General features: G+C 36.2%; 1 protein-coding gene across 1 annotated transcript in view; it reads left to right on the forward strand.

Annotated features, from left to right (window-relative positions):
• LOC150081431 (uncharacterized) overlaps positions 1-5,957 on the forward strand; it is a 248,933-nt gene extending 242,976 nt beyond the window's left edge. Inside the window, exon 3 of the mRNA XM_090379292.1 lies at positions 5,209-5,957. Within this exon, the coding sequence (XP_090235418.1) occupies positions 5,209-5,271 (63 nt within the window). The 3' untranslated portion in view covers positions 5,272-5,957. The remainder of the gene's footprint in view (positions 1-5,208) is intronic.
• Positions 5,958-16,089: the final 10,132 nt, after the last annotated feature.

Here is a 16,089-nt window from a genome sequence, read left to right on the forward strand (position 1 = left end):
TGGAGCAGGAAGCTCCGACTTCAACATATACACTGCCCTACCAATAATATCCGGACACCCCTCCGTTTATAGCTGGCTATGTCCTGCCCAAGCACCACAGGTCAGAGACAATTATAAATATGTATGCTCGTAGGCCTTCGACGAGACAGTAATACGATTTTGAATGCAACATGCCGTGATCGACGGAGTTCCAGCGTGGAATGCTAACAGGGTTCCACATAAGCTATCGGTCTATACGTGACATTTTAATAGCACTGAAGATCCCTATATCGACGATTGTTGATGATGTGACCTGCAAATAGAAGCGTACTGGTGCTGAACCGTCAAAAAAAAAAAAAAAAAAAAGACTCGGAAAACCTCTGAAGCTGAACGAATACAAGGAAAGTCCTGCACAGAATCGTCTGCTCGGAACGCAGGTCGACGTTGCCGCAGCACACACACCACACCTCAGTGAGACGATTATGGCACATGTCTACTAGTGCAGTGCGCAGGATGCTAAATAATATGGTTTACCACTGTCGTGCAGCTTCCAAAGGTCACTAATCACCCCGCATAATGTCAGATATCATCTACCTTGGTGTAAGGTCCGACGTTCTTGGACCGTAGATCAATGGAAAAATGTGCGTTGGAGTGGCGAGTCACGGTATATGGTCTACGATTCTGAAGGCCGTGCGTGGGTATGGCAGCTGCCCAAAGAAAGGTACCTGCCGGACTGTATTGTCCCAACGATGGAGTCTGGCAGAGGCGGATGATTGTGTGGGGCTGTTTTTTAAAGTTTTTCCAGGAAACACTGGTTGTTTTGACATTTTTTTAGTTTATTATTTGATTGTTTTTATTTTATTTCATTTTTCTATTTTTATTTTATTTCATTTTTTATTTTTCTGGCTAATGCAGAAAAGGCCTCGGACTTCTTTCACCATAAATCTAATACTAACACTAATAACTGCGACATCCAAATGTGCTCCACTGGTATCAAGGAGGATGCAATACACACCACAACAGTACTCCTCCCACCATTACTCCACCACCACAACATGCAGCTGTCGCTGTAGCATAATTGGTATAATTACCGTCCTTCACACACCGGGTGGAAAAGACCTGAGTTTGAATCCTGTCAATGAGGAATTTTCATGGACCTTTTTAACAAATTATTCGTTTAGTCACTTCTGTTCTACCCTCGCCTGAGTTAACTCGGTCTCGGGCTAGGGAAGCATGGTTTTTCTCCTGGAAACTCGGTTTTTCGTCCAGAATACACACATACTGCCCACAAAACACACGCAATTTACAGACATAATATATGTGGCGCAATATGGGCTAAGTCGCTGATGTGCCTAAAACACTATAACAACAACACAACCACACTGCACTGTTCACACTTCCATGGACATATCCTGCCAATGCAGGATATGTCCGTGGACCCAAATGTTTTCGCAATATTCCAGTCCTCCTAGGAACGTGAAACAGCAAGAACTTAGATTTGTCAGAATGTTTTTTCAATCCTCCACTGTCCAGTGTAGACGTTCCTGAGCAACTGTAACCACACCTTCTTGTTTTGCGTTGAAGGAATGGAACCAGTTCTGTCGTTGGCTGCAGTACCTCATCCGTGACAAGGTACGACAGTTGCGTTCTGAAATGCCTGTTTGGTTACTGCTGTTTTAGTGGGTTGTTATTTGACTGACTGTAGCCTTTCTGTTACCCTTCACAAGTCTTGTCAGCCTCCGTTGGCCTCTCGCATCAACGAACTTGTTTCCGACTACAGAATCGCCGTTGGCTAGATTTTTTTTTTTTTTTTTTTTTAGTTACCGGAGCAATCTCGATACACCTAAACACAGTCATACATGAAAATCCCATCAGAGTCACAGTTTCCGAGATACTCACACTGAAGCGTCCGGCGCGGAAACTACGCCACGTTCAAAGTCACTTATATCTTTCATCTTACCCGTCGTTGCGCTGAACTGAACACATACAGCATCCTTATGTGTCTATCTTTTTATTTTTATTCTCTTTTTTATACATCGGATTTTTTTACTTGGGAAGGTTAACCTAGATCTAAATGGCCCACCTCCTGGTGGAAACCAGTAATCAGCTTTCTTTTGCTGCTTCCTGTTGCAAAGTTACCAATAGAACAACAAAATAGCTTAACTAAAGCACACGCACGCACACACACGACTGGCCTATAAGAGATGATCCACCACATTGCAATAAGGCAGATTTGAAAGAGTGCTCTGGAATAAGTACTGTATATGTATCTCATGACAGAAATATATATACATACATATCATTCCTGTGTATCTGCCATGATACGAACACATGATGATGTTACCAAAGGAGCGTTCCATTTCACGAAAAAGTTAAGTATGCCGAATAAAGTATCCACCCATTGTAGGTATAATAAGTAAGCATATTAAATAATCAGATATTAAAAAAAAAAAATCTGTACCAGGTACATAATGTGTCCTGCCGCTGGCATATTTAGCGTGTTTTACATTTAAGTCATCGGCAGGCGTTAAAAACGTTTTAATTTTCAGATATTAATAAAATTCATAGATAATAATATAACAATGTTTTTATTTTATTAATAATAATTACATATCGATTACTGAAAGTATTGGTCTGTGATGACTAAAGTAGGATATATAATTTTTACATTGAAGATATTTTAGTTCACGACTAAATACACCATCTGTAGTTGTTCCATTACGTGTAGTATTTATCGGAAGATCTGAGGACATGTCCAAGTCGAAGAATGTTTTCATAAATGTGCAGAACTCTTTTCCAGCCTCAGAGTTTAATTGTAAATAAAAAAAAAAATTACATTCAATCTGAAAACACCAGGTGACTTAAAACCAGATGCGTTTTCGAATTAACGCATTTCCCAGTTTCCACCATTTTTTTTTTTTTTTTGTTGTATCTTAAAACCTTAATATTTCTGTTTCTAAATTCCTTCGCTTTCCAACGATATGCGGACCAACGTCCGCATTATCCCGGTTATTACGTGAGAAAATTTCCTTGATCACATGTTCATATTTAAAACTACTGCAGTTTTCAGAGGTTTGAAAGTTTTTCCTCTAGTATAGAGCTAAGATGAAGCTCCGTGCAAAATTTCATTAAATTTGGTCCAGTAGAAGATAAATTACTGTTGCCATTATACAAGTTACAATAATTCGCTTCTGGTGGAAGCTGAAGATGACGTCAGTCCCGTAACGCTTTTCTCATGATGGTTTTTCGTTACAAAATTTTGAAAAAAGTTTTTAATCAATACAGTAAAAACAATCAAAAGGAGGTAAACATAGCTGAGTCCTCTTAAAGCATTAAAAAAAGAAAGAAAAGAAAATGCAAATTTGCTAAAATGCTAAAGAGTCATTGTGATTAAACGGTGGTATCAAGTAGTCTCAAGACTGAAAAGTAACAAAATAACACCGGTTAATTCAAAGTCAGCTTATCACGTACGTAGTTATTTTGTTTTGCACCGAAGCAACTTAGGCTATAACGTGTCAGTGTAATGACTGCAAATAGAATGTACAGTTCTGTCTGCTTACTTGTTTGCTGGACAAAAAAAAAAAAATCATCTCGGCCATGTTGTTAAAAAAAAGAAATCAAAATTTCTCCAATCTCGACTGTATTCAAACGCAGTTCCTTTTTTTTTTTTTTTTTTCCTATATGTAAATGAACGCTAATCGTAATCAATTTGGCAAGTATCATGATGCTGATGGGTAATAATCATTAGTCTCCGGAGTGGAGAAGAGCATTACTTAAAGCGGAACAATACATGATTATTAATCTTAAAAAGAATATTGCGAAATAAACTCCTTGTACTAAGTGTTATAATGAAGATATATATCGAAATTTCCAATAAAATCATACTACCTCAATATATACATGATGATTTTTCAATCAATGTGCTATTCTTTTCTTTGTAATTTCGCAAGCTTCAAATTTTTCGCACCAACGTCATTACTCTGTTGATAAAGGTTTGGAGATTTGGTTGGCAACACTCAATACTCTCCAGAGTTGTCCTGGAGTTCATGAATGGCATTTTTGACAACAGGGTGGTTTCTAACCACCACGCTGAGGTATACGGCATGTTTTCTTGGATAAGATTGAAAAAATCTTTATCCAAGAAAACCTGCTATTTTTATAACAAGTCTGTGAAATATAACAAGTCTGGCCATCAATACCTGCCACAGGTATTGATGGCCATATGCTAGTAGAGGAAATGGAAGCACTGAAACCAATTCTTCTAGAATCATGCTTCGAAAATCCTTTAAATATTTTACAATTTCTCGCAACTAATAAAAGAGCCACTGGATTTTCGAATTTATTGATATCGCAAAGAATATTTTTAACGATTCCAGTGACTATAGCGTCTGGAAAAAAAAGCTTTCCCCGATTAAAGTTTATTAAAACATAATTAATTAAATAATACATATTTAAATTATAAATTATACAAATTATTTAATTAAAACATATCTAAGGTCGACAGCGCTTCAAGAGAGACTCACCAACCTTGCTACTGTATCCACTGAAAGAGAAGAAGCAAGGAATTTAAATTTTGAGAAAGTCTTCAAAGATTTTGCCGATAAATGGGCAAGAAAAATATCCTGATTAGTTTTGTTTATGTTATCAACATTTCTGGTCAATTGTTAACAAATTGTAATAATATAAAAATAATAAAGAATTATTTCAAAATATTTAAGGATTAATATTGAATTTTTCAAGGGGCCCCGCCGGCATGTTCCAATCGAGCCTCGCATTTGCTAAGGCCGGCACTGATACCACATGATATTTTTTACACGAGCGTGTAAACATGTATCACTTGGCACAGGATAAGTAAAATTCGAGGGAAAATACCACTATGATGTTCACGCGAGTGTACATCATAGTGGTATTTTCCTGCATAGTTTTATACCTGTTCCTCATCTGCATACTTTTATACCTATTCCTTATCTGCATACTTTTATACCTGTTCATTATCTGCATAATTTTATATCTCTTCCTTAAATTGCATATGCTTGGCTCGCATCGTTGACTAACTTCGGAGGATACCAAATATTTTTGAGAAAATAGTGAAGCGCGTCTACTATAGCATGCAAAAGTTATTTCTAAGTAGTTATTTAAATTCAGCTTGCTATTAGATAAATTTCAAACTGATATTATTCGAAGTTATTAAATATGTTCGTTTTTTTTTTTTTGTTTTTTTTTTTGCAGACGAAAGCACATCTAGACGTCCTGGCAGATGCTTTACTCCGGTGGGCTAGGGGTCGTTACTGAACGTTTGTCGTGTGCAAGAAGCCAGGACCCATCAAATAGGTGGCACCATCGTCGCCTCTTCATGGTTTTTCTCGGTCACTGTACTTATTACTTTTGTTTTAAACGTGACTGGAAAGACTCCAAGTCTCCACGGTTTAAGTGTACTTATTCTGTGTGTAAAACCAACCTGGTTGCGTCTCTGGTGCATCCAGTTCAACAGCCAATGGGGTTGATACTTCCGAAGAGAAGGTATATGTGTACAGGGTCTGGAAGAAGATATCTTCAGGTACATGCCTATAGACTGTGGGAGAAAAAAAAAGGGCAAGGATTGTGCTGACCTACAACAAACCAAAAAAAAGAAAAAGAAACACGACAATCGGCACCCCCATAGGCGTTCTGGTGACGTGATTTTTTTTTCTCTCCTAAGTTCCTGCCTCTTGACATCAGCAGCTTCTTCCTCCAACCATCCCAGCTACTGGATTATGTAATCTACAGTTCTCTTTCTTCGAGAGTCTGATTTAACCCCTCCCTTTCCTCATCCTGTCTTATCTGTGTCTTGCATTCCTAATTGCGAGGAAAAAATATCCAAAAGCACAGAAATTTAATTAAGAAATTACTGTTACTAGTTTAGAGTTTTTCCATTGCATTTGTCAAGCCTAAAATAGACTATGAGCGTACAAAAGGTCGGTGGCCAATTATCAAAAAAAAAAAAAGAAAAAGAAAAAAACCATTGCAAATACCATATCGTTATTTTATAAATAAAATCTAGACTCCGTTAAATATACGAGTCGTTATATATAGAGAGAATTTTACTCCTTAAAAACTATATTTCATTCTAATAATGTTATTTTCGTTATTCAGGGAAAAAAAAACTAAATATAAAAACTTTTATCCCCTCCCCATATTTTCAAAATAAACCTGCTTTTGACTGCAAGTTTTTGCCAGAATCACAGGCTTTCTTATACACTTCGTGTAGGTGCTAGATTATCAGTACTATTTCTCATCTATAAATACGAGGCGTGCTTTCCCTCGTTTCATAATATTTTGCCCTCCAGATATATATCCCTCCCTCCCTCCCACTCACACACACACACACACACACACACACACACACACACACACACACACACACACACACAAATCCAGCTAGAAACTCCTCCTCCACCCTAAATCGCGAAGGATAATCATTATTGGATACCTTAGTATGTGACAATTTGCATACAGATCTTCCACTAGAGTCAGAGAAGAGTCATTGAATCATCAGTACCTCAATTTTTCTTTTCTAATGCTTCCTAATGTTCCTCTCCACCCACCTACCCACCCCATTCACACTCCAACATTTTATCCGCTCCCCTTAACCAAGAGTGATACTATGTGAGTTAGTGATGTATTGTTGTTCTTCTAAATCCCTCCACCCATCCCCCACTACAAATAATTAAAAAGACGTTAATTCCAATCTGTCCTGAAATTGACAGTCAGGAGAGATGCGATTACTATATGGAACAGCCTTCACATTAAGCAGCTGTTGTCCCATACGTTCGATGTTTCTTGATCTGTGTGAGTTATTTGTAGGTGTTCGTTCATTTGATTAGACAATAGAATTACGGGTTCTTTCAAACACATATATGTTATGTTTATTTTTAATTTTCCATTTTTCGCTTCGTGAGGTTTATTATTAACGAGGTAGAGGCACTGGAATTAAAGGGGTTACTCTTATTACCTGTTAAAGTCAGTAGAGGGCACTGTTGAAAGAAAAACAAAAAGTTAATTCTGTTCCACAATTAGAAAAATTGTGCCGAATAGCAGAAAACAGGTTGTCTGAGGCCCATATATTGATAAATACATGGTCATTGTTTCTCAGAGGTGCATTGCTTTCTGCTATCAGTCGCTTCATATTTTTACTTAAACGAATATATAAAAATTAAATAAACTGAGTTACTTATAACTCCAATTTTCGGACCATTATCTGTGATAATTATTAAGAAACTTCGACTCAAAAAAAAAATAAAATAATAACAATATATATATATATATAAGCCATTCCGTAAAAATGAGTATATTCCGAAGTTTCTAGACCGGGACCACATATAAGCTATGCTGATTTCTTCCATGTGTGATAAACGGTTATTGATTAAAAAAAACAGAAAGAAAGAAAAAAAAAAAGCAATAATCATATGTCGATGCAGCATATATTTATAATATACTGTATAATAAAATTCACTTAATTAAAAATTCGAAAAATAAACGAAATAGTTGCATTTACGAACCTTGATAAGCATTTTATACCGTGAATTCACATATTAATTAATCATCTAAATATAATATTCAAAAAAAAAGTCGTATATATTCACGTAATATAAGAGTGCCTCATTTGATTATTTAATCTATGGATAATCACCACACATCCTCATTCCCAAATTACTTTATATAATTCATCGGAGTAGTCATTACGTTAAATTCATGTTGTGAATTTCATTCTTCTAGTCAAAAGAGCAATTCTTCCACAAAAGTAAGTACAATTATTTTCCGATAATATACTTTCGGAAAACAAACTAAATGAAAGGAAATTCAAACTGAAGTACAAAACATTCCTACTTCCATATATGCGTTCTCGCCTGTTATACTGAGCATCTCGTACGTTGCATTAACACAAAAAAAAAAAAAAAAAAAAAAAAACCAGCACTTATAGAGACACAACAAACAATTAATTCGATTAATACTGTGAATTTTTCGCATTATTCTTCTAAATATTCATAGGGTTTCAGTTGTGGTTAGTTGTTAAATCACGGTAATTTCATTTTTTTTTTATAAACTAATTAAACAAAACGCTGTTAGCAGAATGTCTTTTTACTGCAGTTCTGAAAAACAACTATAAAAGGGTTTCTCCCCATTCCATGAGGAGACACCCGATGTCCATTACCAGTCAGAGTTCCAGTATCGGCTCAGACATTTCTGGTGACGCTAAAGTATGAGGCAGGGGGAATCAGTTTCTGCTAAAAGTTCTTGACAGAAATGAAGTGCCCCCGGCCTGTCATGCCCTTCAGGTTACCTAAAAAACCCACCTCCACCAAAGGGCAATCAAAGCCATGTGCCTGAATTATTTCCCTCCCTATTGGTGTGATAGCAACATTCCAGGTTTTCACTCATTGTTTTTGTGCTCAACACTCACTGTTTGAAATGTGTTATTTTTCGATATTTTTTCTTGTTGTCACTTGTTTCTTTTGCTTTTTAGTGTAACTTCCGTATTTCACCTTTGTGAATTGCCTTTAACAAAAACTGAAATTCGATAAAGAGAATAGGAGCGGTGAGGTGAGTGGCGCCACCTAACGACAAAGGAAGCAAGTAGTTTGACGGAATATGTTAGCTTATTATACGAAATGACAATGACCTTAAAATAACATGATTTGTAAATGTTAATTTGCTTGCATCAACGGTTCCTTAATGTATAGTATGACTCGGTATGTGTGTGTATTATTAGGTAAACTGTACACACTAGGCAACAGCTACGAATTTTATATGTTAAAGCAAAGTAGATTAATAAAACTTGTTTAGGTTTCTTTAGTATTTTAAGCTAAAATAATTTATTAACCTTTGAATATCTCCATACTTTTCTTCAGTGAAAAGCACTCTGTTACTGCAGGATATTAATACTTTAAAATCTGTGCAATATTACAGAATCATATAAGATGTAGGATTACTAAAGCCACTGCAGAATGAAGGCAATGCGATGGAAAAAAAATCCTTAAGTTAATGGCTTACATACATATATTTCTTACATACATTCATGCTTTCACAAAAATGAATTTCACTATTGAAATTTCAAATCAATTTATAATTCTTTCAATAACGTTTAAAAAAATAAAAAAAAATTCTATGTGATTCAAATCATTAAAGAAATTACCATTACTCTGAAAAACCGATAAAACGAGTTATGAAAATATTTTAATTCTAGTCTCTCACTTCTCAGTTTAAAAAGAATCAAAAATTTTAAACTTCTCATCGGTTGATGCGAAAATAGTCACTGATTTCAAAAAACTGGTTATATTGATTAAATTCAAGTAACAAAATCTACTTATGGAATGCCTTGTTTTTTTTAGACATCGTCACTCTGTAGTGTAAGGAAAAATTATGAATTTCGCATTTCGGTAATTCTTTAATAAATAATCCTGAAAGTTTTTCTGAAGTAGGAGGTTTAAATTACTAAACTAAAGTGAATACATGCACTCTTCCCACTGTTCTGTTTCCCTATTTTAAAGAAATGGGTCCCAGGATTAGTGATTCTTGGTTTTTTAAAGTTTTTATTAGGAGATCCGTTTTATCTTCAATAATTCATGAAAGGATTACACACACACACTTGTAGTATTCCCATCGTCAATACTGGCAGTTTTGGAGGTAAATTGTAGGAATGAGTGGGACAGTGGGAATTCCTCCCCACTGTCTATATACTTTTATTTTCATTCCTTCAAGCCTTTATTTTCATTCCTTCAAATACATCCAAAATATTCCGCGTTAACCTTTCATCAAAATTTTCCCCCATATTATCAGTATAATAAATAGAGTTTGCAGCGATTTGTCTCAGTACTAACTACTACTACTGGAGACGTAAGAAATCCACAAACCAGTACGGTTACGTTTGTCTCTTGCTGCCCTTATCGTATATGAGATAATTCCAATTCCTAAGGCACTGGGAAAACAAATTACTTCATTTCTGTTCACTTCACTTCAATAGAAATGAAACAGTGTAAGTGGTGAATTAAGCAGAAGAAACAAGGTGGCCTCATGTCAGGTCACGAAAGAATACTATGCTTGTAGGTAGAAACGGATATTTTATACTCCGTATTAGCACATATCAGAGCACATCCATTGAATGATTTCAGAAAAAGAAATTAAATCATAAAAGTTCGTATAATAATTGTACCCAAAATACACGATTTCATTTATAAAAGTATCTGCATTAAAAAGAGGAACAGGGGTTACTACTGTTTCAGATTTTTCATCTAATAAAACACTACTGTCTTAAACTCACTCCGCATTTAGGAAGTCAGGGATGGAAGTAGCAAAAATTCCTTATTGTAATACGTTGACGAATTCTTTGCAGCACATGATTTTATTATTAATACTGATTTTACTAGTATTATTGTTTAAAAAACGTAAGGAAAGCTGCTGCTTTCGTAACATATTCATTCATTCATTCATTCATTCATTCGTGAGATCACTTCATGTTTTTTCGCATTTCATGTATTATATTTACACATTTAATCGCTAGGTGGCGCCAACGCGCATGTCGAAACAGCCGGTAATTTAAAAAAAAAAAAATGCTCCATTTAAATGTTACAACTAAGTATGTTATACAGTGGTTATTCAGCTTCCTGTTAAATAGTTTTAATTTATTTTTACTTATATTTAAGTTCTGCTAAATATTCTTAAGAATCTCGTTCGCAACTTAAAACAGATCGTGTATAATGTATATAGCATGTTTTTCGTTGGTTTGTTTTCTCGATTTATTCCGCCAGTCAAAAATACTAGCAGAGATATATTTTTGCCTTTTTCTGCTGAGCTATTGACAGTATGTTAAAAGAACGTAGCGTTGCTGTCCCTCCATTGTTTGCTGGATCTATTAACAGAGCTAGAATGTGTATCATAAGATCCAACTGTATTTTGAATTGACGAATTAAATATATATTTTCTCTGGTCATGCCAAAGATGTGTTGTCATTTTACTGCCAAATCATATAAACAGGAAAATAAACCCTTTTGTAACACCGCATGGAAAGTGTGCATTCTTTTACTTTCATTGTGTGATTATCAATAAACTAGTTACCTACAGAAAACAATGATACCGAGTGTTTTATCATTTAGCATAGTGACAAAAAAGAGATACACAAAAAATAATAACAAATTTTTCAAAAGCATTTTCTAATACTTTTAAAAATTTCTTGTCTACAAGAATGCATTATATCTGCTAAAGTACGATAACCTTATATATAAGTCGATATCATAATATATCTTTAGAAAACCAAATACGTCAAAATCAATGTCGTCAAATCGGCTTATCTCATTTTCTACTCAAAGAAAAACAATACTCATCTATGATAATATATTATAGAAATTCAGCTGATATAAGGACCTCGGCATTATCTTTGATGAACACTACTCTTTTCAACAGCACTATTCCTATGTAGCAGAAAAATTCATGACGTCGTGGTTACAAAACTGGTAAGTACTTCCATAACCAATTATTATTTTAACGGCACCGGAGGTTGTAATTCATAGTCTTGCTCCCTTCACCTGAAATCGGCTAAATACAGCCTCGACTGAACACGACTTTAGAAATTCTATGTCAAAATCAACGTCGTCAAATCGGCTTATCTCATTTTCTACTCAAAGAAAAACAATACTCATCTATGATAATATATTATAGAAATTCAGCTGATATAAGGACCTCAGCATTATCTTTGATGAACACTCCTCTTTTCAACAGCACTATTCCTATGTAGCAGAAAAATTCGTGACGTCGTGGTTACAAAACTGGTAAGTACCTCCATAACCAATTATTATTTTAACGGCACCGGAGGTTGTAATTCATAGTCTTACTCCCTTCACCTGAAATCGGCTAAATACAGCCTCGACTGAGCACGACTTTAGAAATTCCCCCAGTCACTGGTTCAGATTCTTTCCAGGACTGGAAAGAACTCAAACCTCTTTAAGTTAGGGATTACCCGAGCGGCAGCTCATATATCAACAAGTGTAATTTGTGTCGATTTGCCTGTTTTCTAGATATAAAATTCCGAGTTTCAGAGAAGTAAATATCTTGCTATCCTCGCCTGAGTCAGGTGTAAAAAAAAGGCCATAAAGTTCCTCGCGTCATTGACGGATTCGGTCAATGATGCGATTATAACCACTGTGCCACCCACGACGACTTATCTCCATATACGATAATTATTATTTTAACAGTCCCCCAGACCTTACTAAAATCTGTGTGGGGATTGTGTGTGCAGAAGTGTATCTTCACTAGCCGATTTTGCATGCGGTGTGGACTGAAAAACCCAAAAGCACTCACTGGGAAAAACCCTACTCTTTCCGCTTGAGATCGCCTAACTACAGCCCCGATTTAGGAGGACCTTAGAAATTCCTCCAGTTGTTGACGGGCTCGAACCCAGACCTCTGCAGGGTTCGGGCTGAAACCACTATACTCTCACGAAAAATTTATCTCCATGTACATTAAGAAAATCATCCTGAACTCTGCAATTTGTTGCGTTGGCCCTACAGTAGACCTGTGATTCGGTAATTTGGTAATTCACAACTCTGGTTCATCGCAAACCAGAGTGAAAAATTCTGTAACGATAGAATACTGGACAGCCCTGAATACTGATTAAATGTAAAACTTTTTTTTTTTTTTTTCTGAGAAAGACCTAGCAAAATATTCTTTTACTCTCACAAAATCGGAAATTCTGCGTAAATTACGCAAACCTGAAACCTGAAGCACCGCATTAAAGAAGCTAATAATCCCCATACTGATAAACTAATCTCTGAAGCAACTGAATCCTCTACTATTACTTTGGTCATTACCTCGACATCGAACAGGTAATGAACAGATTGTTTCCTAACTCAGCATTTTTACGTCCAATTAAATTCCTATTTCGCGTCGTCATAAACAACATTACATACATTTTGAGATTACTATTTTCATAATACAGTATATCTCAGAATTTTAACACTATAACCGCCGCGAAGATCGATTTGACCATTTTGCCTACTTTAAATTGTTGCTGCCCTTTTAACTATGGAAGTGTGAGCTCATGATATTTTCTAACTTTCCATTAATTTACAGCATGTACTACTGCAAATAATTTTGCACACATTTTCTTTTAAATTTTATCTCTATACCTAAAACCGGCAAAGCAGTCAATTTGACTGTTTGTAAAATTTCGATAAAATTAGCTAATTTTTAGACAGTTAATCAAGTTTTTGCATTTATTTACTTATGATAAGCATTTGTGATTCGAATCACCCTATGGTTTTTTCAAGTACATGCCCAGGTGCGTATCTGTATGCCTGCGCATGCAACTTCAGGTCTATGCGTGTGTAGGAGTCACTACTGTATACTGCTGCACCGTGCCATTTTAGTTTAGTCTGAGTGACAGTTTACACGTGGAAAGGTATTTCAACAATTTTTGCAGTGCTAGTTTTATTGCGTTACTAAGATATGACGATCTCGTGGTCTTACCAAAGAGCAGATTCAAAAATGTCTAGACTAGAGGAATTAAAAAAGCTATCTGAAAATGAGAGTGGAGATGAATTTAGAGAGGAAGCAAGTGACGAATGAGTTCCTAATGAAAGAGAAGAGGAATCTAGTAGTAGTGAAAACGATTATTCTGATCCTTGTGTACCTAGTGATACTGTAGATGATAATACGTGGCATGATAATAATCATAAAAACTATGTTTCTGTCAGTAGACAGCAAACATTGAAAAATCAGAGCACATAGCATAGGGCAAGTTATAAAATCTGGTGATACTTCAGCTGGACGTGCACTACAAAGGAACATAATTCACGATAACCCTGGGCCAACTCCTTATCCAAGACGAAATGTGTGTATGTATCCTGTGGTAAGTGCGTTTATTTGTAGACACTTCAATAATAAAACACATATAAAACTGCACTGAAATCAAATCGAAGCGCGAAAACAAGTGAAGGATAATAATTGGTTTTCATCCATTCAAGAACTTGATGCTTTTATCGCTGTTAGCATTAGCATTAGCATTAATAGTGGCATATGATGCAAGAGCGCAAGCTTATACAGTAATAAAAAAAAAAAAAAAAAAAAAAAACTTCCCATTTCACCTATCGATTCGCTCCAAGAGTTTGTATAGTTCTTCCTTGAATGTATTCAAGCTATCAACTTCCACAACGACAGATGTACCATTTTGTTTGTTCCAGCAATTTGTTTGTTTGTGCCAGTTTGTTCATTCCAGCAATTTGTTTGTTTGTGCCAGTTTGTTCCAGCAATCAACCACTCACTGGCTAAAGAAAATTCCGCACGTCTATTCTGCAATTGTCTTTCCGCAATTTGAATTTATGCCCCCTCAAGTGCTTAATCTGAGCAAGAGGAAGAATCAGCTTTGAGCTTGCTCAAACCATTCAAAGCCTTATAAACCTCAATTAGATCACATCGCAAGTGCCTAGTCTCCAGACGCTGCAATTTGCAGAACTTAAGGCCTTTCTTGGTAAGAGCACCACCACCACCACCCCTTTGTTCTCCTCTCCAATCTCTTTGCCCTTCTCTGCTCGTTCCAGAAGCTCTACATCCTTCCTGAATCGAGGCCTTCAGACCTGTATACAGTACTCAAGGAATGGCGACCATTGCCTTATATAAAGGGATAATCACCTCCTTATCTCTGCTAGTAAAGTTCCTGTATATCATTGACAAGAACCCATGAGCTGCTCTGGCAGCTTGTCTGCACTGCTCTGTAAACTTCCTATCTGACTGCACAATTACCTCCAGGTCTTTTTCATTCTCTACTATGAGAATGAAACGTACTGTACCGCACAGTTGGTACATTACTCTGGGGTTACTGCTACCCATATGCAGTACTTTGCATTTGTCAGTATTAAACTTCATTTGCCACCTCTCAACCCCATCTGCCCAACTTTTCTAGATTCCTGTTGCAGCAGCGCACCGTCATTACTATCATTAACAACCCTGTCAACCTTCTGCAAACTTGGACGTTAAGCCTGATATACCTTCATTAAAATCACTGATAAATAGAGAAAACAACAGTAATCCCAACACCGAGCCCTGAGGAACCCCACTAATAGCATGTCGAAGAAGAGCAGTGTCCATTGATTGCCACTCTCTGTCTTCTCCCATTCAATCAGCCCTTAACCCTAGCAGCAACTTGCCCTTCATGCCATACTGCTCCAATTTGTACAGCAGTCTTTTATGTGCAACAGTATCAAAAGTGTTCCTGAAATCCAAGTATATGATATCAAAATTATTTTTTTCATCCAATTCCTTTGTGACCACATCGTAGTATCCAATGAAATTGGTCAGGCAAGATTTCCACTTAACAAACCCATGCGGTTTCTGATAACTGCCGTCTTGTTTAGATGATCTGGCGTTGCTTCTTTAACCAGTGACTCCATTATTTTACCCGAAACAGAAGTTAAACTACCTGGTCTGTAATTACTCATGTCACCCTTCGGTCCCCCTTTGTGAACTGGGGATACATCTGCACATCTCCAGTCTGTGTTGACCTCACCTAAATCCAAGAATGCTCCATAATTATGGCTAAGGGTTCACTTACTTCTTTTGCTGCCTGGACAGATCGCATCCACCCCAAGTTCCTTTCTTATGTTTAACTTCAACAGTTTCTCCTCGACTTCAATTTCAACTCTAATTATTAAAAAATTAGCTCCCTGTTAGAGTTTTATAAACTTCTTGCCTCTACATCCCTACAGAACTGATCAACTGCGCTTTTAGCTCGCAGAGTATATGGTGCTAGTTATGGAGAACTAGATAGTTTGTGACGAATTGTATGGGGCCCTAATTTTTTCATGATACAATGTCATGTAATAACATTCATTAAATTGGGCTGTTCATAAGATTGATATAGGTTTTTCAAGGAAGGGAGGGCTAGGAAGTGATAAATTTGCTTTAGCTTCAGAAATATGATGCAAATTTATTTCCAACTGTAAAGTTGCTATATACCTGGAGCGAACATTACAACAGATTAGCAGCTATTTCCAACTAAAGATGGATGCCGATTCACGCAGTATAAGCAAAAAACACAGACAAATTTGGTATAAATATTTAGTTGGAAGCTGACAGACACAACTT

This window comes from Mastigoproctus giganteus, chromosome 8, assembly GCF_048544385.1.
Source record: "Mastigoproctus giganteus isolate SK-2022 chromosome 8, ASM4854438v1, whole genome shotgun sequence".
In the NCBI taxonomy this organism is placed as follows: Eukaryota; Metazoa; Arthropoda; class Arachnida; order Uropygi; family Thelyphonidae; genus Mastigoproctus; species Mastigoproctus giganteus.